This window comes from Alexandromys fortis, unplaced genomic scaffold (assembly GCF_014885135.2).
Source record: "Alexandromys fortis isolate MF-2015 unplaced genomic scaffold, M_Fortis_MF-2015_v1.1 scaffold_35, whole genome shotgun sequence".
NCBI classification, from domain to species: domain Eukaryota; kingdom Metazoa; phylum Chordata; class Mammalia; order Rodentia; family Cricetidae; genus Alexandromys; species Alexandromys fortis.
Window position 1 is genome coordinate 6825693 of NW_026067913.1, and position 26040 is coordinate 6851732.

At 43.3% G+C, this 26040-nt stretch overlaps 2 protein-coding genes across 3 annotated transcripts in view; one reads left to right on the plus strand and one right to left on the minus strand.

Moving 5' to 3' along the window:
* Nucleotides 1–6807, minus strand: part of LOC126499584 (signal recognition particle 54 kDa protein) — a 63928-nt gene extending 57121 nt beyond the window's left edge. The window contains exon 1 of one of the 2 annotated variants that reach the window (XM_050138868.1): nt 6550–6807. The gene's annotated coding sequence lies outside the window, so the exon portion shown is untranslated. The remainder of the gene's footprint in view (nt 1–6549) is intronic. The other variant, XM_050138866.1, reaches the window with a different exon arrangement.
* A 249-nt stretch (nt 6808–7056) lies between these two features.
* The window catches only part of LOC126499592 (uncharacterized), a 28975-nt gene continuing 9991 nt past the window's right edge, over nt 7057–26040 (plus strand). The window contains exons 1-4 of the mRNA XM_050138880.1: nt 7057–7327; nt 20790–20911; nt 22463–22601; nt 24074–24195. Of these exons, the coding sequence (XP_049994837.1) occupies nt 7231–7327; nt 20790–20911; nt 22463–22601; nt 24074–24195 (480 nt within the window). The 5' untranslated portion in view covers nt 7057–7230. The remainder of the gene's footprint in view (nt 7328–20789; nt 20912–22462; nt 22602–24073; nt 24196–26040) is intronic.

Consider the following 26040-nt stretch of genomic DNA (forward strand, 5'->3'; position numbering starts at 1 on the left):
ATTGCCTGTAATTCCAGTGCTAGGGAATCTTCTGGTCCCCTCTTCCACCACCAGCATACATGTGGTACACCGACATACATGTAGGCAAAAAAACTCCACAAACATAAAAAATGAAATAAAAAGGTTAATTCAAAAGGAAAACAGTAAGAAAAGAGCTAATGTATCTGCCAGAGGGAGATTTAAGAGACTGAACTTAGGTGAGTTAAACATACAGGAAAAGAAAATGAATTCAGGATCTATAACAGAAAGGAAACATCTCAGGCTAATTAAAAAAACATTATATTCAAAGTCAAGAAAAATTAAGTAATTTAAAAATTTAAAAAATGACTATTTCCAGGAGTGGTGGTACACACCTTTAATCCCAGCACTCAGGAGGCAGAGGCGGAGGATCTCTGTGAGTTCGAGGCCAACCTGGTCTACAAGAGCTGGTTCCAGGACTGACTCTAAAGCTACAGAGAAACCCTGTCTCGAAAAACAAAAAATAAATAAATAAATATTAAAGCTGGACATGGTGGTATAGTCCTTTAATCCACAGGAGAGACAGGGGTAGACAGATCTCTGAGCTGGAGGTTAGCCAGGGTGATACAGTGAAACCCTGTCTTAAAAAAAATTAAAAATTTAAATTATAATTTTTTAATTATTGCTGGCATGATGAAAATGAGAAGTTTTGCTTACCTTGAGCAAAGGTTCTTGTTTTTTTAAGTTACATGGTTGTTTAACCTCAAAGAGCAACTACTTCATGGAAAAGATTCAAGATTTATTTCTTATCCCATATCCAATAAACTGAGTCAATTCATGGAAGAAGTGGGATGCTTCTACTCCTCACCTTTCATCACTGCTATCAGTAGTGACTAGTCCTATCTGTGTCACCACAATGAACTTAAGGTGACATCATAAAAAGAACATCCTCCATTTTAAAAAGTTAGAATCTAGGGGCTGGAGAGGTGGCTCACAGGTTAAGAACACTAGCTCTTGCAGACATTCTGGGTTTAATTCCCAGTACTCACTCGGTAGTCTACAACTCATCTGAAGATCTGGAGCTGTAAGCCTTAGATGAGCAAGAACATGTGATGTTTGGGACTGGGGCTGTAACTAAACCTGAGGCTCACCATTTTGGCCCCCTCACTGCTGGTGTGCAGGCGCACATAGCTTTCACGTGGGTACCGGGGATTTAAACTCGGATCCTCAAGCTCGCATAGCACATGCTCTTAGGCACTGAGCCATTTCCCAGACACCTCATTATCATTTAAGGTTGTATTTATTTTCAGAGCAAGCATGGATTTATTAAGGAAATCTAAGGAAAACTCCAGAGGATGGATGGGGTTCTGGGGGATGGAATACCCCTCTTTTAAAACAGAGCCTGTTCTGTAGCCCAGGTTGACCCTTTGCCTAGGTCTCTTCTGAATGCTGGTGTTACAGGCTGCATTATCATGCCTAGCCTAACCGAAGTCTTCTCTACTTTTTCTTGCATTAGCCTATGAAGTTGGCGGGAGAGAGAGCTCACATGGAAAAGTGCTTGCTACGCAATCATGAGGACTTGAGTCCAAACCTTTTTTCATATCTTAAAACTCTTGGTAAAAATATAGCCAAGAATCAAGAGTAATTGAGATTTTGTTTAATCATGTCCAGCAACAATATTTTGATTTACTAAAGTTGTCTAAAGGATCTAGGGAGACAGCTCAGCCACTGAAGTGCCTTTATATACACAAAGACCTGGATTTGATTCCAGGAACCCATATAAATTGCCAGGCGTGGTTTATATTTACACGCAATCTCAGTGCTGGGGGTGTGGAAACAGGCAGAACCCAGGGGCTTCCAGCCAGATTATCCTACTTGGCCAGTGCCAGGCCAGCAAGAGACCCTATCTCAAAAAACAAGGTGGACACAGCCTAAAGTGACTGCAGAAACCAGGAAAGGGAAAAGGGCTCACTGTGGGGTGGGGAAGGAGTAGAGATAGGGTACAAGTGATCAGAGAGCAGGGGAGAGGAAAAATAGGATAGGATTCTAATTAGGTAGAGGAGGGGGATAAATACAGAGGACAGACAGGAGTGTGGTGATATTTTGTTTGTAATCTAACAAAGTTGCCTGAAGATCAGAGGGCAAAGCTAAGACATAGAGGTCAGGCAGGGTGGTGTGTACCTTTAAACCCAGCCAAAGATGGACCTCTGTGAGTTCAAGGCCACCCAGGGCTACACAAAAACAATCCAGTCTAAAAGAGAAACAGCCAGGCAGTGGTGGCTCACACCTTTAATTCCAGTACTTGGCATTCATATGCCTTTAAGGACAGAATTTAGGGAGGTGGAGACAGGAGTGATATGGCTGGGTGGAGGAATATAAGGCGGGAAGAGACAGGAGCTCAGACGTAGTCAGAGGATGCAGTCTGAGATGTAGTCTGAGTGTGCAGTCTGAAAATTCGGTAGAGGTAAAAGGCTGGCTGCACTGTTTCTCTGGTCTCAGCTTTTACCCCCAATATCTGACTCCAGGTTTTTATTATTAAGACCAATCAGAATTCGAGCTACACAGGAGGGTAAAACAACCAAAATAAGGGTGCTTGAAAGAAGTCATACTATTAACACTCTACCTAAAAAACAAAACAAAAAAGCTACAATATAATTAAGTCTGTATATAAATATACATATATAGTTTAAATGAAATTTTCTCATCTGGACTAACAATGTTCCCTCTAAAAACCAAAGACCATCTAATAAAAATGCAACAGCATGCATGAAAAGGCTTCTTTTGGGTTCTACAAGAGACTCCCAAGACATGAAGGGCTATTGCTATTGCCCTTGGTTGCTCCCCCGCTCCAGAAGCAGAAAGCAAGTCCCTATTAATGAAAACACTACATAGTTCAGACACAGGGCCCAAAGACTTCGGAGCAGAAATCTTCCTCCCTGAAGACTAGCTTTCTTGGTAGCAGAGGGCTCCATGCAAGCTTCAAAAGGAGGGAAGCGACCAGCCAGCTATGACTGTATCAAGCAAAGCAACTGGTATGGTACGACCCAAGGGTGCAGTAGTGGCACACATACCCTGCAGTAACCAACAGCTTTCAGCTGGCCTCAACTTTACACAGGAATTATAGGAAACTAAGGAATGCTCAGAGTAGGAGAAGCAGCCTTCCTCATGAACACACCAACTGGTTATCTGATACCAAATGGTCAGCCCTGAAAACCTACATACAAGTCATATATAGACTGAGAAGGGTGTATTTATGTATTTAGAAATATATACATACATGTATGTAACAACAGTTAATAAAAAACCATGAATTTTAAAGTGAACAAGGGTATATAGGAGGGTTTATTGGGAGGAAAGGGAAGGGGAAATTAAAAAATTATATTATAATCTCAAAAATTAAAAAATAACTTTAAAAAGATTTTACAATTAAAAAGAAAAAAAGACCCTGTTAGGTAGGAGTTAGGCAAGAAGGAACATATCCAACATTCTCCCCTCTAGTTTCTTCTTCAGACCTACACACATATACAAATGCTCAAACACATAAACACATACCTCCCTCCCTTCCCCATATCACACCCAATAAACAACGAGAATAGTAACTAACAAAAACAAAAGGGTGAGTGTAGCAGTGCACAGTTTTTATTTTGGATGGGAGACTTCTAGAAGACCTCGGTGATCTACATGTGTGGTCTAAATAACAAATACTAGGCCAGCCAGGGCTACATAGTAAGAACCTGTGAAAAAAAGAAAAAGGAAAAGGGGGGCAGGTAAGAAAGGAAAAGAAAAGAGGGGGAAAAAACCCTACAAGAACAAAATATTGCCAAAAGGAAAACTGAAAACAAAAACTGCAAAAACAAAACACAAAAACCCTTGGAAATAGTTGTTGCTTTTGAAACTGAAGAGAGCACTGATAGGGCAAAAAGGAAAAGGGGAGGAAGGCACAAGACAAGTAATGTTACATTAGTTACATTTATACAATGCCTATCAGCTCAAAATAAAATCCTCAGTCACAGTCTCCAGGGACAATGACTTCAGAGGAAAAAATAATAAAATGTTTTAGAGAAGTAGTCTTATCTAAACTCTTGATTAGGCACAGCCAGGTCTGGCCTCAGCAACATTCCTCAAGTCAAACAGGAATGAAACTGTCTTCAATGTTTTGCTTGTTTTGTTTTCAAAATAGGGTTTCTCTCTGTAGCCCTGGCTGTCCTGGAACTCACTCTGTACACCAGGCTGGTCTCGAACTCGAACATATCTGCTTGCTTCTGCCTCTTCAGTGCTGAGTAAGTAGTGCACCACAATAGCCCAGCTTGTCCTCAACTTTTAAAATATCTTAGGCAGAGGAACATTACAGGTATATTTTATTTTACCAGGAAGATCACTTGAGACCATGGCTCCAAGGTCAGCCAAGGCAACATATTAAGATCTAGTCTCAAAAAGGAAAACAAAAACTTTATGTACACACATAAACATATGTACCCGAATATACGGAATAAAAACATCTTTGGAAACAACAGCAAATGCATCCAATGGAGAAAAACCCGAGAGACACAAATCTACAAGTACTAGCCATAATCCCAAAGCTTACAAGAGAAATAAAAGTGCTCCTGAACAACAAAAATACACGAGACAGTCTACAGGACTGACTGACCAAACGGTTGTAAAAAGATGAGGAAGAAGGCAAAAGTTATTCCAGCGTTTCCAGTTTGAATAGCCAGGCGGCTAACAACGGCATTAACCAATGAATGGGAGCAAAGGGAAGCGGCTCTGAAAGTTAGAAAGAGCAATACAGGAAAAAAAAAATCCAAGAGTCTTAGTTATTCATAATGTCCTACAACTTAAGTAAAATGTCTAGATAAGTGTTCCTTTTCTTACACTGCTTTGTTGTATATTTTAGGAGTGGGGTACTGATAATGATGCCCAGGCTCACCTCCAATTCCTGTGCTCAAATTATTTCCCAGCCTACAAAGCAGCCAGACACATGTGGCTTAGTCTTTTTAAAAATTGAACATACACATTACACAACAAAAAACACACTGCTTCTATACATTTCAACATCTATACTACATAACCTGGTGGAAAATGGGAGATGGAAGCAGTGAACTTGCTTTGGGCCAACTGAGTCCGCAGAAAGTGCAAAACTCTCAAATTGAAGGCTAGGGGAAAGAAAGGCATGGCCTGTGGGAATAATGCATGAACACAACACATGTAGGTGAGAACACTCTCAAGGGGAACTGATGAAGAGCATGCATTCTCACAATAAGGGGCAAATATAACAGCAGATCAACCAAGATAAAAGCATCCCAAGAGACTAAAAGTTTTTATTCCAAAAGCACACTGACAAAAAAAAAATCTACCCTTAAAAGCAAAAAAAGCTACCATGGAAGGACTATGCCTTGTATAGTACTCTTTATTAAGTCAGAAAAAGACTATTCAGACTCAAAAAGTCGAGGGGCATAGGTATGAGGGAACGTCTCCCTCTTCTTTTGGACCACTACTGATTTGTCCTAGTAATTGTATTAAACGTGCTACCTAACTCTCTTCCATCCTCTTAAGCCTGTTAGGAAATAGACACTTGATTTCAACAGCAAGTAGTTCAGACAAATCTCTTAAGGAGCAATTAACTTTCATCCCATACCTCTTATGAGACAGGGTTTCTCTGTAGCTTTGGTGCCTGTCCTGGAACTATATCTTGTAGACCAGGCTGGCCTCGAACTCCCAGAGATTCACCTGCTTCTGCCTCCCGAGTGCTGGGATGAAAGGCGTGCGCTGCCACCACCACCCGGCTATCCCAGACCTCTTCATGCCTAACTAGAGTGTGTCATTATTCGTCATGCTATAATATATTATTTATCGACTTTTTCCTCCCCTGTACTCCTAGCATCTCTGATGGGGCTTGTGTCCTTCATTACTTTATCCTTACATCTTACCTGTAAACATTTTGTTCAAATGCATACATAACAACTAAGTGAAGACTAGCAACAAGAAAATCTATATACACTTAGAGGTGGTGGCACTGACAGATGGATCTCAGTGAGTTCAAAGTCGGCCTGGTCTACAAAGTGAGTTCCAGGACAGTCAGGTTTGTTACACAGAGAAACCTTGTCTCGAAAAAGGAAAAAAAAAAAAGGGAGAAAGTCTCAAAACACAAAAGCATTGTCAGTACTGTAAACTAATAAAAAACAAAATTTATCTTTGTCACTGAACTATCTTATTCATTTAGCCAAGATCTACTACGTGCAGAAATAACAATATGTTAAGAACTAAAAGGAAAACAAAATCCAGTACACATCAGAAGGCTTTGAGCAAGTAGCCTCATCTAAGTTCAGGAAAGCCATCAAGACTACAAATGCTTACATCTTATTTGGCTCGGATAAATCTGAAGACAAATTAAAAGGGTAAACAGTGCATCCTTTAGTAAAACTTGCGACGGAAGACAAGAAATAAGAGTGTTGGGGCACCTCCGCCTCGGCGATCGCAGCCTGCGGCGGCGACGAGGGACAACTCCCGCAGAAGCGTCTCGCCCAAACTAGGGGTCCGGCTGCCCCGGCTACTTTCTCAGCAGCGCAGAGCGAGGAAAACCCCCACACTCACCGCGAAAGGCACCACTAAAGCCGTGGCCCCCCAGGGCCGGCGAGTCCGGGGCGAGGCCCTGCGCCGCAGAATGACACCCAGGAACACTGGAAGCAGAAGGACAGGGACGACCCTGCAGCCCAACTTCCCAGCTACAGACACCAGGGGCCCAGCGCCCAGCGCCGAGAAGCCAACTCCCACCAGCTGGAACACCGACGACAGCCACCGAACCTTCCGCCCAATGAGGAGACGTCATCACTCAGCGTGGGCCAGCCCTTCGTGGAGAAAACACACTTCCGCTTCCGGGGCACAAAACCTAGTTCCGGCGGCCGCCTATGCTAAGGGTTGAGGGGCGTTCTTTGCTGGGGCTGACCTTTGACCTTAGTATGCTCCCTGTACGTCACTGCGGCGGCCGGCTAGCGGCGAAACCGGCCCTCTCCGGGTGCTATCTCGGGGGACAGTCAGGACTCGAAGAGCCACCTGGAGAAAGAGCGACTCGGTGACAGTGTGCAGGGGGACCCAGCGAAGGGCGAGGCTCGGGGCTTCCGGAGCCGCCAGAGGCGGGAATCCCCGAAGGGGCGGGGCTTAGCGGCTCGGCCCTCTGGAGTGACGTCTCCACGGAGGGCGGGGTCGCGGCGAGCGCGGGGTCTGTCTGCGCGTGCTCAGTGCGAACGTGTTCGTGTTGTGGTTGCTGGCTGCGGCATGGACTTTGGCTCCGCTCGGCGAGCTGTGCTTCAGCTGCTCGGTACTACGGCTCCAGCAGATGTCCCGGCACTGCTCCACTGGATGAGAACTACTCGTAAGCTGTCATAGCTAGAGCCCGGCCGTTTGCTGTTGGCCTAGATCTTGGGGTACCAGGACAGGGCGGAGACTATGCACCAAGTTCCCAGGCAGCTCTTGGCCACCGCACACCTCATACCTGGTCATCACAGTGCATTTTAGGAATGGATGCCTGAGAACCAACTTTAGGTGGTTTGTGATGCTCGTGCTGACTTTAGTCAGGCTTCTAGAACCTCTTTGTTAAGTTACTCGCACAGGCGGATTCTACCCGGAATAGCAATGTTCAAAAAGGTTTAAGGCTGTAGAATTATCCTTAAAGTAATAACAACAACAAGCCAATGTAGCTATACATTTATTTTTTTATACATGGTAAAATGGAAATCTTTCGGGGTGTGAGATGGACAAAAAGACTAATTTTAAACTGTTAATAGTAAAAGTAAAACCAAAAATTACAGAGGTTAAGGAAATTTTCTTTTCTTTTTTGTTTTTTGAGACAGGGTTTCTCTGTAGCTTTGGAGCCTGTTCTGGAACTAGCTCGTGTAGCCTAGGCTGGCTCAAACTCAGATCCACCTGCCTCTGCCTTGCAAGCGCTGAGATTAAAGGTGTGCACCACCTCCCGGTCCAAGGTTCAAGCAATTTTCCATTGTCATATTTATGTTGAAACTTCAAACAACGTTAAAGGAGACTATGTGGCTGTTTACCAGATGGGGGCCTGCATTTAACAAGAAGTTGAGAATTCTGGGGAATCTCTGAGGCCAGCCTGTTCTACCTAGCGAGTTCTAGGACAGCCAGGGTCATACATAGAAACCCTGCCTAGAAAACAAAACAAAACATAAAACTCTTAGATGTTTAAGAAAATTGCATAAACTGGGCGGTGGTGGCACAGAAGCTGGCGGATCTCTGAGTTCAAGGCCAGCCTGGTCTACAAGAGCTAGTTCCAAAACAGCTAGGAATGTAACACAGAGAAACCCTGTCTCGAAAAACTAAAAAGAGGAAAGAAAATTGCAGCGTTTTAGGAGATGTGGCATGTTCATTTGGTATGTTGTGTTACGACCCATTTGCATACATGCTTTCTACAATTAGTTAGGTTTTCTTTGCCCTTGTTTTGTAATGTATATCTAAATATTTTTCTTGAGCTATTATACAATGTAGGGTTTTTAAATGTGTAATGTTCTTTTGTCATTATTATTTAATGTATATGAGTGTTTTGCATATGTCTGCAGCTACCATGTGGGTCTCTAGGATCCTTTTTTTTTTTTTTTTTTTTGGTTTTTCGAGACAGGGTTTCTCTGTGGTTTTGGAGCCTATCCTGGAACTAGCTCTTGTAGACCAGGCTGTCTAGGATCCTCTTGATCCTAGGTCTTCTAAGAACAGGTGTTCATAACTGCCAAGCCATCTGACCAGCCCATAAATTGTACTTTTAATTTCCATTTCTCTATACAAATGTGAGGGTAACTGTCCGTTGTTTTGTGACATGTGACCTTGTTGAAATGACTGGTTTTAGGTATTTTTCAGTAGACTCCATAGTTCTTTCTCCAAAGATAATCATGTCATCTCTGTATAGACTTGATTTCCTTTTTTAATGTTTTTGATTTTGAAAATTTCTCTCAATATATTTTGGTGATATTCTTTCCCTTCCCACAACTCCTCCCATACCCCTCAGCCCACTTCACGTTCTTTCTTAGAAGAAAAAAAAATTTCAAACCAAAAATATGCAATGTTTTGTGAATTTTCATGATAGCCTCTGTATTGGCCATAGGCATGCCTGATTTCATTCCCCGCCCTTTCCATGGGTTTTCCTTTCTCGACGTATTGGCCAGTACTATACTACCTTTACTATACACGGTAAGGATGCTGAGACCAGACCGCCTTTCCTTCCCTCGCCTTCAGTCGTTGAAAGTGTCAGCTGTAGAGGTTTCTTTGTAGGCACCTGGGACTCTCCTTTCTTCTTGCCTGTGTGCTCAGTTCTTTCTACAAGAACAGAAGCCGCTTTCCTGGGTCACCTTGCTAGGCCACCTTTCACTGATGAGGGAAGTCAAACCAAGCCTGTTGTGATTTCTGCTACTGGGCAGGTGTCAGGGTGTTGATGACCCCGAGACAGCAGGCTCCACTGATGGGACATCAGCCACCTCCTCGCTCCCACCCCTATCCACCCACCCCTGTGTGGAGTGTGGGCTGGGGCTCCCTAGTAGCCACCCTGCCTGTATGGAGTGCGAACTGAGGCTCCCTGGTAGTCTCTGTTATTCTTTTTCTCTGTCTCTGGCCACAGACAGCTTTCCTTAGGTTTATTTTGTTTTGTTTTCCTCGTGTGCTCTATAGCGGTTCTAGTTTGCAGGCGGCTAATGCCATGAATGGGCTTTATTAAAGATTTAAAAGCAGTTTAGCGCAGTCTACCTCCTCAGATCCTGTAGTAACGGAACAGTTCGCTTGCTTTCTAGTTTTCTAGTTGTTTTGTGATGCTTGTTGGGTTGTTTATCGGGCATCTGGTTGATTTAGAAGAAAGCAAGTGGAAGTCTCTTAATTTGGGAGCATAAGAAGTTCCATATGACCTAGTGCTCCTTATGTACTCCTACTACTTTCTAGTAACTCTCTAGAGATGAGCCAGGGGGTGATACAGGTCAGAGGTGGAAGGAGCAGCGTGCCTAGGAAGTAGCATGAAACAGTGGAGATGCATCTAGAGCAAAAATATTAGGGAATGATGAGAATAGAAAGTGAGAAATTGACCTCACATCTCTTACAGTGGCTGTTATCAAAAAGGTCAAAAATGACAAGGGTTGGCAAAAATGTGAAGGGACATGGTTATATGTTGTTGGTAGAAATGTAAGTTAAATTAGCGTATCCATTTTGGAAAGTGGTATTGGAAGGTCCTCTAAACACTAAAAATAGAATTAACTTATTCAACAATTCCACCTCTGCATATATATCCAAAGGAATTAAAATTGGTATATCAAAGCTATCTGTACCCCTGTATTTATTTCAGCATTATAAATGGAGCTTTAACATTTTATATACACAATAGAATATTGTTCAGCCTTTTTTGTTTGCTTGCCTTACCTGCCTACCTGCCGGCTTGCTTGAGTGGTGGCACTGAACCTAGGGATTCCCACATCTAAGCACACAGTTTACACTAGACCAAGCTTCACCCTTTAAACAGAAATTTCTGTTAACTTGCAATAACTTAGATAAATCTAGAGAGTTTTGTGTTATATGCAATAAGCCAGGCACAGAAAGACAAATATTGGGGCTGGAGAGATGGCTCAGTGGTTAAGAGCAGTGACTGCTCTTCCAGAGGTCCTGAGTTCAATTCCCAGCAACCACATGGTGGCTCGCAACCATCTGTAATGAGATCTGGTGCCCTCTTCTGGCCAGCAAGCAGACAGACAAACAGAACACTATACATGAAAGAAAGGAAGGAAGGAGGGAGGGAGGGAGGGAGGGAGGAAAGACAAATACTGTATTATCTCACTGTTACTTTTTTCGTCTGTGGACCAGATAACCTCACCAGTGGTAACTAACAGGAAGGCATAGTGGTGGGAGCTAGTTACTCATCTCTACAGCCAACCAGGAAGCCACGACCATGGACTGAACCAGGGGTCTTTATCCCTCCAGCCCCTCCCCTATAGTCCTATCTCTCCGGCGCTTTGTCCATCCAGTTCCACAGAATCCCAAAACAGCGCTCCTAACTTAAGACCAAGTGTTCAAACACATTCAAAGGCTAGCACTCTGTAGAGTAGGAAATTACCAAACTTGAAAAACTATAGCGTTGAGTGGAAGACACTACATGGAGTGTAGGGAATGGAGTTGGGGGGGGGGGAGTGTTGATCACTGGTTACAAAATTTCAGAAATTTGTTTGTTTGCTTTCTTGGAGGTAGGTTTTTCTGTGTAGCCCTGACTGCCCTGGAACTCACTTTGTGGGCCAGGCTGATTTCAAACTCAGATCCACCTGCTTCTGACTCCCAAGTCCTGGGATTAGAGGTGTGCCTTTATCATCCAGCTATTTCAGAATTATTAAAAGCACATTTTAAAATGTTCTTTCCAACAAGAAATAAGTGTGTGAGGGGAAAGGTATGATAGCTGAACTGATTTTATTCTTCTGCAATGTATTTATTGTACCCCAGAAAAAAAATACAATGATTATTTATTAATTCAAGATTAAATTGAAAACAAATAGAATGATTAGACTCTGGTGTTATAAATGACTTTAAAAGTTTCCTAGAGTCAAGTTTAAGAATGGGAGGAGTGAGAATATGAGCAGAGAGATTAAGACCATGGTGTGGATACCCACTGAAACAGCTTACCTAAGCGAATGGAAGCTCACCAACTCCAGCCAGCACTGGACCAAGCTGGACCCTCTAAATGTGGATGACAGTTGCATGGCTGGGGCAGACTATGGGTCCACTAGCAGTGGCACCAGGATTTGTCCCTACTGCTCGTACTGGCTTTTTGGAACCCATTCTCTTTGGATGTATACTTTGCTCAGCCTGGATATAGTGGAAAGGGCCTTCTTCCAGCAATGTGCCTTACCCTCTCTGGGGAGTAGATGGGGGGTGGGGCGGAGGGAAAGGTAGAAGAAATGGGAGGAGGGGTGGGAATTGGGATTGGTATGTAAAATGAAAAAAGATTTTTGGGGGGCTGGAGAGATGTCTCAGAGGTTAAGAGCACTGGTTGCTCTTCCAGAAGGGCCCGAGTTCAATTCCCAGCAACCACATGGTGGCTCACAACGATCCCTAATGAGGTCTGGTGCCCTCTTCTGGCCAGGGATTACATGGAGGCAGAATACCGTATACATGATAAATAAACAGCATTTTTTTAAAAAAGATTTTTTTAAAAGTCTAGAATGAATTTTGATACATTGAGAAATGGGAAATCATCCAAAAATTGTAAGGAAGGGAAATGACAGATTACAGCAGATTTCTTATAGCAGTCATGTGGGGTATATTATACCAAGGAACTAGGTAGATTGTTAACATTTGTGATGGAAGGTGATCACATATGTGTGCACATACATGTGCTACAGCTTCATGTGGCCGTCAGAACACAGCTTTGTTAAGTCAGTTCTCCCCTGCCACTTTTGTATGGGTTCAGGCCTACGACACTAGTGCCTTTAGCTGCTGAGCAACTCACCAGTCCCCAAAGTGGGGTTTGAATCTTGGGCTGTTAGCCTTGACTGTTTTTCCCCATATATTTAATTAAATGTAAGCAGAAACTTCTAAGGAACTTATCATGCCCTTTGGAGAAGCTTTTCCCGCCCTCTCTCCTACTGCCTACTTCTGTAATTGAGAAAATCTTAACTGTCCTTAGGCGGTCAATTAACACTTCTTTAATCTCTTTCCAAAAGGTTAAAGTTTCCACAGGACTGTTACTACACCTTCTGAAATAGCTAAACGATGTTTGGTCTAACTAATTGAATAAATACAAATTAAAACAACCAACTTCCAACTGTTGGTTTCGTTTTTTCAAGACAGGATTTCTCTGTGCAGTCTTGGCTGTCCTGGAACTCACTTTGTACAACCAGGTTGGCCTCGAACTCAGAGATCTGCTTGCCTCTGCCTCCCGAGTGCTGGGATTAAAGGCTTGTGCCACCACCACCCAGCCCAGCTTTGTTTTTGTTATTATATCCAGTGCTGTAGCAGATGGGTGAAGTCTATCTTCATTGTTTTCAGCCGGGAGCCTGCTGTTTATTCTAGGCTCTCCTAGAATCCTTCCTCATCCTGCCAGTAGGAAGGGAGGGGGGAAGGAGCGCTGGCATTGCAGGCAAGTGCCACCCTACAAAGCCACCCATCTTTCTTCATATCTGTCAGAACTATTTAGTATAATCACCCAGGAAATTTCAAAGTGTGTTGCAGAAGGCTTCAGCTTATCTGAAGTCTTATCCGAGTACTTGAGGAAGAAAACAGAAGGAATCCATGCATGCCCAATGTTCTTCATGGGGTTCCTAATTGTTCACGCTAGAACTGTTTCTGACTGTCCAAAGGTTAGGGGCTGGAGAGATGGTTCAGCAGTTAGGAATGATCACTGCCCGGACCGGGTGGTAGTGGCCCACGCCTTTAATCCCAGCACTTAGGAGGCAGAGGCAGGTGGATCTCTGTGAGTTGCAGGACAGCTAGGGCTGTTACACAGAGAAATATTGTCTCAAAAAAAAAAATCCTCACTGCTCTTCAGAGGACCTGAGTTCAGTTCCCAGCACCTCTGTTTGTAACTCCAGCTCCAGGGAATATGACAGCCCTGCCTTCCAAGCACGCCCACAGACACATGCACATGCCATACACGCACAAATTTAAAGTACTAAAAATAAATTTTTCAAAGAATAAATGTTTGGATCAGGTGTGATGGCACACACCTTTAATTCCCAAATGGGGGAGACAAAGGCAGGAGGATTTCTATGAGTTTGAGGTCAATCTGGTCTATGCAGCAAGTTCCAGGCCAGCCAGAACTACATATAGGAACCTTGTCTTAATAAACAAACAAAAAATAAAAATATTAAAAGGTAAATGCTGCCGGGCGGTGGTGGCGCACGCCTTTAATCCCAGCACTTGGGAGGCAGAGGCAGGTGGATCTCTGTGAGTTCGAGACCAGCCTGGTCTACAAGAGCTAGTTCCAGGACAGGCTCCAAAACCACAGAGAAACCCTGTCTCGAAAAAAACAAATAAATAATAAATAAATAAATGGTAAATGCTTAGAAATTATGTAGGCATAACAAATTAAAATGGCCTTTAGGGGTTTTGGGGGGGGGGGACCATTTGAAATGATTCAGTAAAGAAGTCTCCTACTAAGTCTAGTTTGATTTGAGTTCAGTCTTCAGAACCCACAAGATGGATGGAGAGAATCAACTCCTGCAAGTTGTTCTCTGACCTCTGCTTGTACACTGTGGTATACGTGCCCTCACAAGTATGTACGCACATACATATAAATACATATATACAAATAAATAAATGCAGTTTTTTAAAGCAAGCATGTTAGTACACACCTTTAGTCCCAGCACTCAGGAGACAGAAGCAGGCAGATCTCTGTGAGTTCAAGGCCTGGTCTACATAGTGAATTCTTTTTGTTGTTTAAATGAATACACTTCCATGATATATCAGTTTTGATATTGTTATAGCCATTGTTAGGGAAAAATGATTTGCTAGTCTTCCCAAAAGTTATATGCCAACCATTAAAATTTTACTCACCTTGACTAAAAGTTTCCTTTTGAAGTTTGAAAGGTCCTCTTAATTATGAATCAGGGGCAGTTGAATAAAGAAAAAAAAACACTTGGAACAGAATAAGAGCATTTAGGGATATACATAAGTGAAACTATAGCTTATCAAAATAAATCAGGCATGTTTTCACCTTGATCATGAAATTAGTAAATTTTTAAAGTATAATTTTGGAAAGTGAATTTAATAAGCATCACTGATCCTCAAGTGCAAATGAACTTCTTAGATGATGGTTATGACTAATGACAACTCTAAGACACTATTTGTATTATAATTATTTATACGTATTATGTGTATGTATATGTGTGTGTGGGCATGGGTGTAGAGATCAAAATACAACTAGGGGTCAAACTCAGGTCAGTGCTAGCAGGCACCTTTGCCCACTGAGCCATCTTGCCAGCCCCTAAGGCAGTGTTCTAAGCATGCAATTTATGTTCTCACACACACACACCCAAGCAATCTTTAGATGTGGGATGATTATTTCCACTTTATAGATAGGGCAGCTGAGGCTTGGAGAGTTGAGTAACTGTATAATAGGTTGGTAGGCGCAGGATTCAGATTCAAGCAGTCTAACTCTAAGATCTGCTCATCAGTCTGTTCAGGGTCTCTGGAGAGACTGTTCTAAAGACCAGAGGTAAAGCCAGGTGAGTCAAGAGTTGTCTTTTAACCACTTAAGATCTCTGAGTAGAACCAGCACAAAGAAGTCTGCAAGTACTAAAGAAATCCCCTTCTGCCTTTGAACACAGTCAAATCGGAGTTCTCAGATTTTGGTTTTTTTTTTTTTTTTTTTTTTTTTTTTTTGCTTTAAGGAAAAATTATTTGTACCTCCTTGCATGTAAAACTGTGAAACTTGCACAGTCCCGCATGCCTTGAGTGCTCATGCAGTCAATGTGTAACATTAAAGGTTTGATACCTGCCATTCGAGCTGAAAGAGCAGAAAACGATTCAGAGTTACAGAGAGGCAGAGTCTAAGTCAGACGAACACAGAAGTCCTATCCTTGCCTGTGTTCAGCCCCCAGCAGCTGTACCCGCCAGCCAGGGGCCTGCACATGGTTGTCTGCCCCGTGGTGAGAGGGTACAGTGAGCTTCCTGAGAGCCTTTGGTTTTAGAAGGTAAACTCATAGCAAGCCTATATTTGCTGGCATGATTGTAACTAAATCTAAAGGAACTGGGCCATAAAATATTTTCATTTACTATAATGAGGTTTTTTGTTTTAAGTTACTGATGTAAGTGAATTAAATTTGAGTCATACATGTTCTCACAGTTTTATCTGTAGAGAGCAGCTAAGCAGGTTCTAGGTATTAATTAACACCTTGGGAAATTTTAATTAGATTTTGGGAATACAGGGGGAAAGCCATTAGTGAGGCAGGACCAGAGCTTCTAAGACACTATTTAAGTTCTACCTAAGACAATGTGAGTATATGTTAATATTATTTTGTTTCATTATAAGGTATAATCTACCTCTTCTGGAGTTTATATGAATCAGTAACTTAAATATTAAGCTAGATAGGCAAGGGAAGAAAAAACAGCCTTCACATATCAGTTCTGCGCCAAGTAGTCTATTGGTGTTACTCACCCTTCTCAAGGTATGCAAAGAAAGAATGTTCCTGTGCAGAGAGACCAGCGGTGCTGTGGAAAGAAGGTACCCTTACCAGCCTGCCTTTATCGCCACTGAGATCAGTTAGACTTGAAAGACTTGGTGTCCTATCCTGTAAGTGTAGCCTAGCTTTCTCTCCTTCATGCTGGTGCTGGAGCAGTTAACTGACTTTGTGTATGAAAGAACTTTGTAATCTATGAAACATTATCCTATTTGTAGTTAATTTATGACATGAATATGTATGTTGTTCTAAACAAACAATGTATCCTGTTTAAGCAAGGAGCCAGGCATGGTGGGCTCACACCTTTGAGTTTGAGAGCAGCCTGGTCTACACTGTGTGTTCGAAGCCAGCCAAGACTACACAGACCTTGCCTCAAAAAAACGAAAGAAGCCAGAGGCCAGCAATATGGTTCAGTGGGTAAGCCTGACAACCTGAGTTTGCTCTCAAGAAATATTTGCTTATTTTGTGTGTGCAGGAAGGAACCAACTCCTGAGAACTGTCCTCTGACTACTGCACACACCAAATAAGTATTTTCCAAACATATTCAAAGAAGGAAGTCTGGTGTGGAGGCACTCACCTACAAGCCTAGCATTGGAAGGCTGGGGCAGGAGAATCAGGAGATCAAGGCCCAGAACCTGACTCGATAAGAAATTTTAGAAAGGAAGCTGGGCATGGTGATGCCCGCCTTTAATCCCAGCACTTAGGAGGCAGTCAGGTGGATCTCTGAAAGTTCAAGACCAGCCAAGGCTACACAGTGAGACTGTCTTTAAAAAAAAAAAAAAGGGAGCTCCTGCTTGCGGGCTGAGAGTTCCCACTATGGGTCCTCATGCTACAGATACTGACGACCAGGCGAATGGACCGACGCCATACTCTTCCTCGCTGAAGCGGCTCAGTGCTCCACCTGTGTCCCCGCGGCTTCGCGTGCGGCCCTGGTGGTTCCCGGCGCACGAACTCAGGGATCCATGTTCTACACGGAGGCCCGGGTAGCAGAAATGATCTTTGGTCCCAATCAAGTCTTAATCCCAGAAATAGAGTGGTTAAGCCAGGCTTTGCTGAGAGTGGACATCGTCGACCCTGGGGACTTAGCTGAAATCACCATCTATGGACGACCCTGTGTGAAGAGTCGAATGAGAAATATTATCTTGCACCTGGCAGCTTGCCATAAAGAAGAACATGTCCAAAGAGCTACAAAGATGAAACAACTTGAGGAATTTTTGAAGGACCATTCCCCAAACTCGAGAGACCAGGCAAGAGGCACTTGCTGACTGAGAGGCAGACCAGCTTTCCGGCCGTGCGTGGTTGTGAAGAGAAACAGTTCCTTAAAATCTCCCCATTTGTTTCCTTCCCTGCCTTTGTGGATGGATACCTGTTTGTTTTCATTTCTCCAAGTAGCAATTTGTAGAACTGTTCAAATATAGAAATGACTTTTTTGGGGGCTGGAGATATGGCTCAGTGGTTAAGAGCATTGACTGCTCTTCCAGAGGACCCGGGTTCAATTCCCAGCACCCACAAGGCAACTCACAACTGTCTGAAGATCCAGTTGCAGGGGATCTGACACCTTTACACCAATGCACATAAAATAAAGTTAAATAAACCATAAAAATAAAAAAAAGAAATAAAAAAAGATAATTGTGTGCTATTGCACAAGAAGATGGCTCTAGCTAATAATGACATGTGTTTTCAAAAGCTAGAAGACTTTGAATGTTTTCACCATAGAGAAATGTCACGTGTATAGGAGATAGCTATTTCTGACCTGATTTAAATGTTGGATAATATAGACGTGGATCAAAACATCTCATTACTTCATGTTTTTATACATTACATTTGATTTTACAAAAAGATCATAGTACTGGGAAGATGGCTCGGTGGGTAAAGTTGCTTGCTGAGCAAGCGTGAGAGCCTGAGTATCGGCCCCTAGTGTCCACTGGGGCATGGCAGCAAGTACCTGTACTCCAGCACTGGGGAGTGGAGAGGACCCCTGGGACTGGCTAGCAGCTAGTCCAGCTGGATTGACAAGTCCAGATTCAAGGAGAGATCCTGTCTCGAGTTAAGGTGGAGAGTGGCGCACAGCTTTAATCCCAGCACTCGGGAGGCAGAGGCAGGTGGATGTCTGTGAGTGTGGGGCCAGCCTGATAGCTCCGTAGAGCTATTTCCAGGACAGGGCAGCACACAGAAGCCCTGTTGGGCATGGAGGGCTCATAATTAATCATAGTAGTATCTTCAGAGAAACATAAATGCTTCGTTTTCTAAGTTTTTCCCAGTCAACATTTAGCATCCTGGAGAGTAGCAGCCCTCCAGCAGTGCCTCATTTCCAGATAAGCTGCCCTGTTTTAGATTTACGAACTACTTACAAATGAGACAATCCAACCCACAAAAAGTGTAAACTATAGCAAAATGAATGCCATTTTGCGCCTTTACCTAGATTGCCCACTGTTAATCTCTTACCATATCTTTGCCCTTCTGCCAGACCATTCAGGTACTGACCACAGTCTTTAAAAGTGTGCCGTTTGATTTCTGGAGCAATGACGTAGATTGGGAGCATCTGTTGTTCTTTCAGAAGTCCCGGGCTCAGTTCCCAGCACCTGTATGGCAGCTCACAACCCTAACTCCAGTTCCAGGGGATTCCACACCCTCTACTGACCTCTTCCGGCAACCAGACACACACACACACACAGTGCTCACACATTCAGACCCGCAAAACAATCTATAAAAATAAAAAAATTTTTCAAAAAAAATTTTAAGAGCCGGGCGGTGGTGGCGCATGCCTTTAATCCCAGCACTCTGGAGGCAGAGGCAGGCGGATCTCTGTGAGTTCGAGCCCAGCCTGGTCTACAAGAGCTAGTGCCAGGACAGGCTCCAAAGCTACAGAGAAACCCTGTCTCGAAAAAAAAAAATTTTTTTTAAGGAAATATGCTATCTTTGCTAGGCATTGTAACATACCTGTAACCACGCAGAAGACTTGAAATGAGGATCACTCTGAGTTCAAGGTCTATCTCGACTTTAGAGTAGATCTTTTCTCTCAAAAAAGATTGTGTGTACGAGCGCACGTTCTCTTCTAATGGCTACTGCCTTTTAATCTACGGCTTTCCTAGTCAGCAGCGGCTAGGCCACAAGAGCTGAAGCCTGAGGAAATTCTGTTCCCTCAGGTGTTGACCCTTCAAAGCTACCAAGAGAATTTATCTAAATCTCTGTCCAGCTAAAGAACTCACGATTCAAGGATTGAGGTAGAATCCTGCTTCCCAGAGAGAATAGCAAGCAGCTCACCTCCTCGGTCTCCCAAGAAGTCCTGTGCTTTTCCTTGTCCCTCCTTATAACCCCTTCTCCACGTGACTCTTCCCTACTGTTTCCTGTCAGCTGGTTGCTGACGCAGCCTCTGGGCTGCAGGTGAATTTTATTTAGTCAAACACATCTTTGCCTCATTAAACAAATGTTCCACGGCATAAACAAAAGTAACACACCTTAAAATAATATTCTGTAACGTGTGTATTCTTCATCTTTTTCATCAGGGCACCTTGATTTCAAATAGATTATGTAGTTGGTGCTAGTTTTACTCTTGTTTATCTGGTGTGTTTGAGACTGACTAGCTCTTACGTAGCCCAGGTTAGCCTCAGACTCACTGTGTAGCCAGTGACAACCTTCCAGGTGTGATCTCCCTGCCTCCTGGAGTTACAGGCAGTGTGGTATCACATCTGATTTGTGCTTTGCTGAGAACAAAAACAAGGACACAAACACCTGGGCCACAGCCCTATTACGTTCAACACTTACCTTTTTTTTTTTTTTTTTTTTTTTTTTTTTTTTGCAACTTTTCTGTTTTTGTTGCTTTTTTTTTTTTTTTTTTTTTTTTGGAGTCAAGATACTCAGATTAAGGCTGTCTATCCTTTGAATAATCTTTGAACAATTTCTAAGATTCATGTGCTCAAAGACAAAATATTACACTATTTATTAGAGCATTGAATACCCTGAAAACTAAAGGATTACTATTCATGAATCAAAGCAATTTAAAAGCCAGGCAGTGGTGGCGCACACCTTTAATGCCAGCACTCAGGGAGGCAGAGGCAGGCGGATCTCTGTGAGTTCGAGGCCAGCCTGGTCTACAGAGCAAGTTCCAGGACAGGCTCCAAAGCTATACAGAGAAACAAAAGGGGGGGCAGTTTAAATCAACAAGTTTTTGTGAATGTCTTTATGTCTTTGCTTTTATTCAATGAGCAGTTTGGAGGAAAAAAAAAAACCTTTTTTCTTTTTTGGCGGGGAGGGGAATGCTGGGAATTGAACTCAGGTCCTCTGGAAGAACAGTTAGTGCTGTTAACTGCTGGGCCATCTCTCACCAGCCCTCATTTTATTTTTAAATGTATGTTTTATATTTGTTTATTTTATGTGTGTGCACACTCCACAGTATGTGTAGAGATAGGACAGCTTGTGGGAGTGATTCCCTCCGACCCTGTGGGTCCCAGGGATGGAACTAAAGTCTTAAAGAAACATCTTTACCCACTGAGCCATCTTGACAGCCTGAAAAAGTCACGATTTTTGGTGGCACTTGGGTTAGCACTCTCGAGTAAGTGCTAACTTCTTGACGAGCCCCTTACAAATGCACGCTGTCTGGTGGGAAGTGTGTCGTCTGTGATCGTTCAGTCTAGGGCAGACTGCAAGAGCGGGGTCTATTTCCTTTTTCTTTTTATTCTTTTCCAGGGGATTTTGACGAATTCACTCAAGATAACAATGATGTTATGTTGAAAAACATAGCCGATGACCTTCGGAGCTGTCTGCCCCCAGAGGCGGTGCTTTGCTCAGAACAGCTAGCCCTTCAGAAAGTAAGTGTGTTGAACTGAATTCATTTCTGTTTGTGCCACTCGAGAAATCTGGTTTTCCCTAACACCACGTACCCGTTAGTTATGAGATCAGCTTTAGGCAATTTTTCACATAGTGTTTCAGTCATGTCCCCCCTTCTCTTGAGACTTTAACCTTTGGACTCCCCAGTACTATTTTATTCAACAAATTTTTTTTTAGAGAATCCATTTATCAGCATATTTAAAAAAAATCAAGAGTTAACAGTCTAGGCCTTTCCATTTATGAACACCTGAGCAGAGGAATTCAGTCCTATGCTGGTGGGGAGACATTGGAGAGTATGGTTTGCTTGATTATTTGGTGGGTTGATCAGGTTTGATTGCTCAGGTCTTGCTCTGTAGAACTCCTGGCCTCAGCCTCCTGAGCGCTGGGGTCACAGGTGTGTGTCACCACACCCAGCTCAACTTTTCCATAGTATGTGGGTACTGTGAACCCCGAACAGTTCTTAGAAAGTGCTCGGTCCTTCAAATGGCTCTCAGAAGAGCAAAGTAGAAAGCAGTGTTAAATTGAGACTTTGGAATAGAGTTTGGGGTGTTGTTGGTACTGGAGGTGTAATGAAGTTGGGGTGCTATTAATATTCTTATCAACACCATACTATATAGTATAATATGTTAAATAAGGAAAAGTATTTATTAATAATTGGCCTATAGCCTTCAAAAAACACTGAAAGTTTTTAAAAGGAAAATGAAGATGAACATGATAGCACTTGAGAGGCTAAAGGCAGGAGGATTGCTGGAAGTAAGGGGCAGCTATGGCTACGTTTTTATAGTTTTAGTATATATATTAATATAATATATAATGGGTATTGTGTGTGTGTGTAGTTTTTTTATTTATTTATTAAAGATTTCTGTCTCCTCCCCACCACCACCTCCCAAGTGTGTATATAGTTATCTGTTTATTTATATGAGGCAGTTCCACTAAACCTTGACTGGTCTAGAACTTGCTGTGTAGACCAGACTGCTGAAACTCACACAGGTATCCATCCACCTCTGCCTCCCAAGTGCTCTGCTCAAGGCCGTCACCACCATGCCCAGCCTGTTTTGTTTTTCTAATACATGTTCCATAATACATAATACATAATCCAGGCTGGCCTTGAATTTACTATATACCCCAGACTGGCCTCAAACTCCCTCACCTCAGTCTTCCAAGACCCTGCCTCAGTCTTCCAAATGCTGGCATGACAAATGGGAACTACTGTGCCCACGCATATAAACTCGAAGTTTTAATAATGTTTTAGCAACTTGAAAACTTGGCTTTCTCAACAAAGATGACTTGCCAAGTATTTTGATGGTCGTTGACATGTAAGACTCAAAAGTCAGGTTTTTGTGTCCTTCAGATTAAAGAGAAAGCTCTCGGTGTCTCAGAGACAGTGAGAGAGGACCAGTAAACAGAATTGAATCAGCCAACTGTCTTGTGGGCCTTGTTCTCAGGACTTAGAAGACCTGCTGGTGTTTTGCCTTATTTAGCAATAGAAAGAAGTTCCTTTGTACTCTGTCGCCTTTGATGTGTTTCTCCAGATACGACAGCAGCCAGAACCCACAGTTCACGTTGATGCATTCCTGTATGATGAAGACTTTATTGATTCATTATGTGAGGAAGGAAAGATGAGCAGAAACTACTGTACCGCGTGTGGCTCGCACCAGACGGCGCCTTTGGGTAGGCATTCAAGCTTGCAAAGCTCTTACTTCAGTGTGCATTTTTTCCCATTTTATGGTTTATTTTACTTTTATTTTATGTGCATTGATGTGAAGTGTCAGATCCCCTGGATCTGGATCTTCAGACAGCTGTGAGCTGCTATGTGGGTGCTGAGAATTGAACCCAGGTCCTCTGGAAGAGTAGTCAGTGCTCTTGACCACTGAGCCATCTCTCATGAGCCCTTCCCATGTCTTGAGTGTGTAAATTTATAGTCAGACTATTGGGCATTTTTAAAAATAAAAACTAATTTCTGACATAGCAATTACCAAATTAAGGTAGGGAGGGTACATAGAACTATTTTCTAAGGGTCAGCCAGATGGCTCAGTAGGCAAAAGCGCTGCTGTCAAACCTGATGGCCTGAGTTTAATCACTGGGGTCCACATGGTAGGAGAGAACCAACTTCCTCAAGTTGTCCTGAGTGCCGCATGCACACTGAGGCGTGCACATTAGTGCAGGTTCACACTCACAAACAAGTAGGTGAGTGAGTGGGTAGGCAGATAAAATGTCAGAGTAGGGAGGTCAGTTACTTAGTGTCCTGTCCAGAACTGTTTAAGCAGGGATAGCTCTTCGGCCCAGAGCCTAATCAGACGGGACTGGACAGGGGACCTGTCACGTACTCCAGAGGTTGGCATACGGCACATGCTGGCTCACTCCCGTAAGAGTGTAACTTCCAGGGCATCTGAAAGAGTCTCCGTGCTCAGCAAGTCAGATGTGATCAGATACTACTGCGTGTGGTTTAGCAGAGCAGAGGGTCCCGAGGAGTTTGTTTGGACTTTGTTTTGACCAAGTGACACATCTCTAAAGATGGTATTCACGGGATACAAAAAGATGTGGCCGAGAGCTAGAGGAAAAGCTGACACATGAATAGCTGAAAAAATACCACATCCAAGGAGCTGATTTATAAACATTTCGAGAACTAGGTTTGACAAACAAAAATCTGAAGGTTGGCTATGTCTCCCCATAATCAGTTATAAATGCGGATTGGATACCCAGAGCTGCTCAGCTAACTAACGGATCTGATGGTTGTCACCGTGAGTGACTCTGACGAGTACTCAGAAGAAAGGGGTTTGTCTAGCCTTAGGGTCCCCAGAAGAACCACTGGTGTGGTGAGAGGTAAGGGAGCCGAGCGCTGCTGTGGCCTGGCCCCTCCCACCTCTGACTGTGTAACTGTAAGACAGCGACACCCCATTCCAGAGAATCCTCCCTGGAGACTGGTCCGCCTGCTTCCATGTTTTGTTGCCCTCTTCTGTTTTATTACCCCCCCCTCCTGACAGTTAAATTATGTAAGACGTGATGTTGGGAGTCTTGGAGTGTCCTCCAGGTCGGAGGAAAACCAGGCAGGCTGTCACGCGAACTAAGGTGAGGCCCTGTCTGGAAAGAATAAACGAGCAGAACAAACCCATAACTTGATGCTCATTCTTTCCTTTCTGCAGGCTTTATTTCCCATTCCTTCTCACTCATGGAGCTGAAGTTCCTTTATCATCATGTACTGCCCGACCTGTCGGGAAAGGTCTTGGTTGACATCGGCTCCAGGCTCGGCACAGTCCTTTACGGGGTAAAGTCCGGCGTGTGAACGGCCTCAACACGTGGGGAATACTTTCTTCTGCTAGAACAGCTTTGCCTGCCACCATCCAAGGTGACAGCTTGGCTTTATTATTAAAGTAACAGGATAAGGTCAAAACAGGATCCATTGGCAGGCTCCTAATCCTGCTCCCTGGTAATAATTGGGTTTGGAATTTCAAAGACAGCTGTCCCACTTCCTGCCCTGGTTTGTCTCCACAACACTAATGACACATGTAAACAGGGTAGACCATGTGACTAGCTGACTGTCTCTCTCCTCTCCTTTCCCCCTCCCACTACCCCTCTGGTTTTGTTTTGTTTTCTTTTGGGGTGGGACTTGGAGGGTGCTTTTCATGTGGCCAAGGCTGGCCTCAGACTTACTATGTAGGTGAGGATAAACCTGCCTCCGCCCCCTAAGTACTGTGATTGCAAGCTTGTCTCGCTGTCTGGCTTCTTTTTCTTTGTGCTATATTAAAATAGTATACTGAACTTTGATAAGAACTCATAAAAATAACAAATTTACTTGACCTAAGAAGTCTTTCTGTGTCCATAGCAAGTCACTCAATGGTTTTGGATATCTAGTTCCCTGTCTTTAAGTGTGTACTGGGTGATGTCCAAGGATCCATTGTATCCAGTTTGCTGTGACCCAAGATGTGCGCATTACTTTTGTTTCTGACGTATCACTTCAGTGGGCGGGAGACAGGCCCCGGTGGATCTCTGAGTTCAAGGCCAGCTAAGGCTACACAGAAAAACCCTATCTCAACAAACCAAAAAGAAAGAAATATTACATCACCATGTCTCTTGTTATAAATTCAAATCTTGGGTACATCTGATGTTCTTAAGTCAATGTATAAAAAAACTCAAATGTGGTTTCTGGTGGTCATTAGTTAAAGAAGCAGGTGCCGTCACTCCCAGCCTTGCTGCCTGCTTTAGGCAGAAACAAACTTCCATTCTGTAAATAGATGGCACAGTTTGATGGCTTTTGTTATTGCTGCTCCTGTCGGGGTTGGGCTGGGTTCTGGGTTCAGACTGAGTCTTGCCAAATCATCAGACTGACCTTGGAGTGGTCCTCGGACTCAGCCTCCTGAGTTCTACCCACCTCGCCCACTGGCTTTTCCTTAAAGAGTATTGCCCATCTTGAGGCAATAAGGTGAAGGGTAGGCAGGGAGACGCCGTCCTCTGGCTTTCTCCCATTCTCGTGAGCACACACGCCTGCAAATTCACTTACATGACAGCATACACACACACACACACACACACACACAGAAGATGAAAGAGCAAAGAGGGAGGGAAAGGGAAAAAATGCAAAAATGTAATGTTAAAATAATTGTGACTGTGATCATATAGTGTCAGTGCTGGTAATGTAAATATATAAATGTATAAATGTAACACTTTATAGTAACTTGCTGATTGAATCAATACTAAACTTCTTAATACCAACATGTGTACTTCAAAACATAAATGTCTGTGGTGGAGCTGTGGATTCAAACTTGGAGCAAATGCTAATAGGCAATCAGCAGCCAGCCGTAGTGGTACATGTCTGATCTTACCATCAGAAGCTAAAACTTGAGAGCCAACCTGGGCTACATGAATCCTGTCTCAAAAAAAGTAGCCAAATTACCCGACCTTTCCTTCCATGTTATTTTTGTTGCTCCACGGCAGAAAGAGATCGCAGTCCCCAGCAGTCCTGCACGGCCTTGTGAACTGGTTTGGTCAGTTACCTTCCTTGAAATGGTTGATGTGTGGTCATCATTGCATTCCCTACAGCCTAACTCCTTGCCTGCTCTGCCATGATAGGACTTCCAGAAACTGCAGAGGCAGGGAATATGGTCACTTTCAT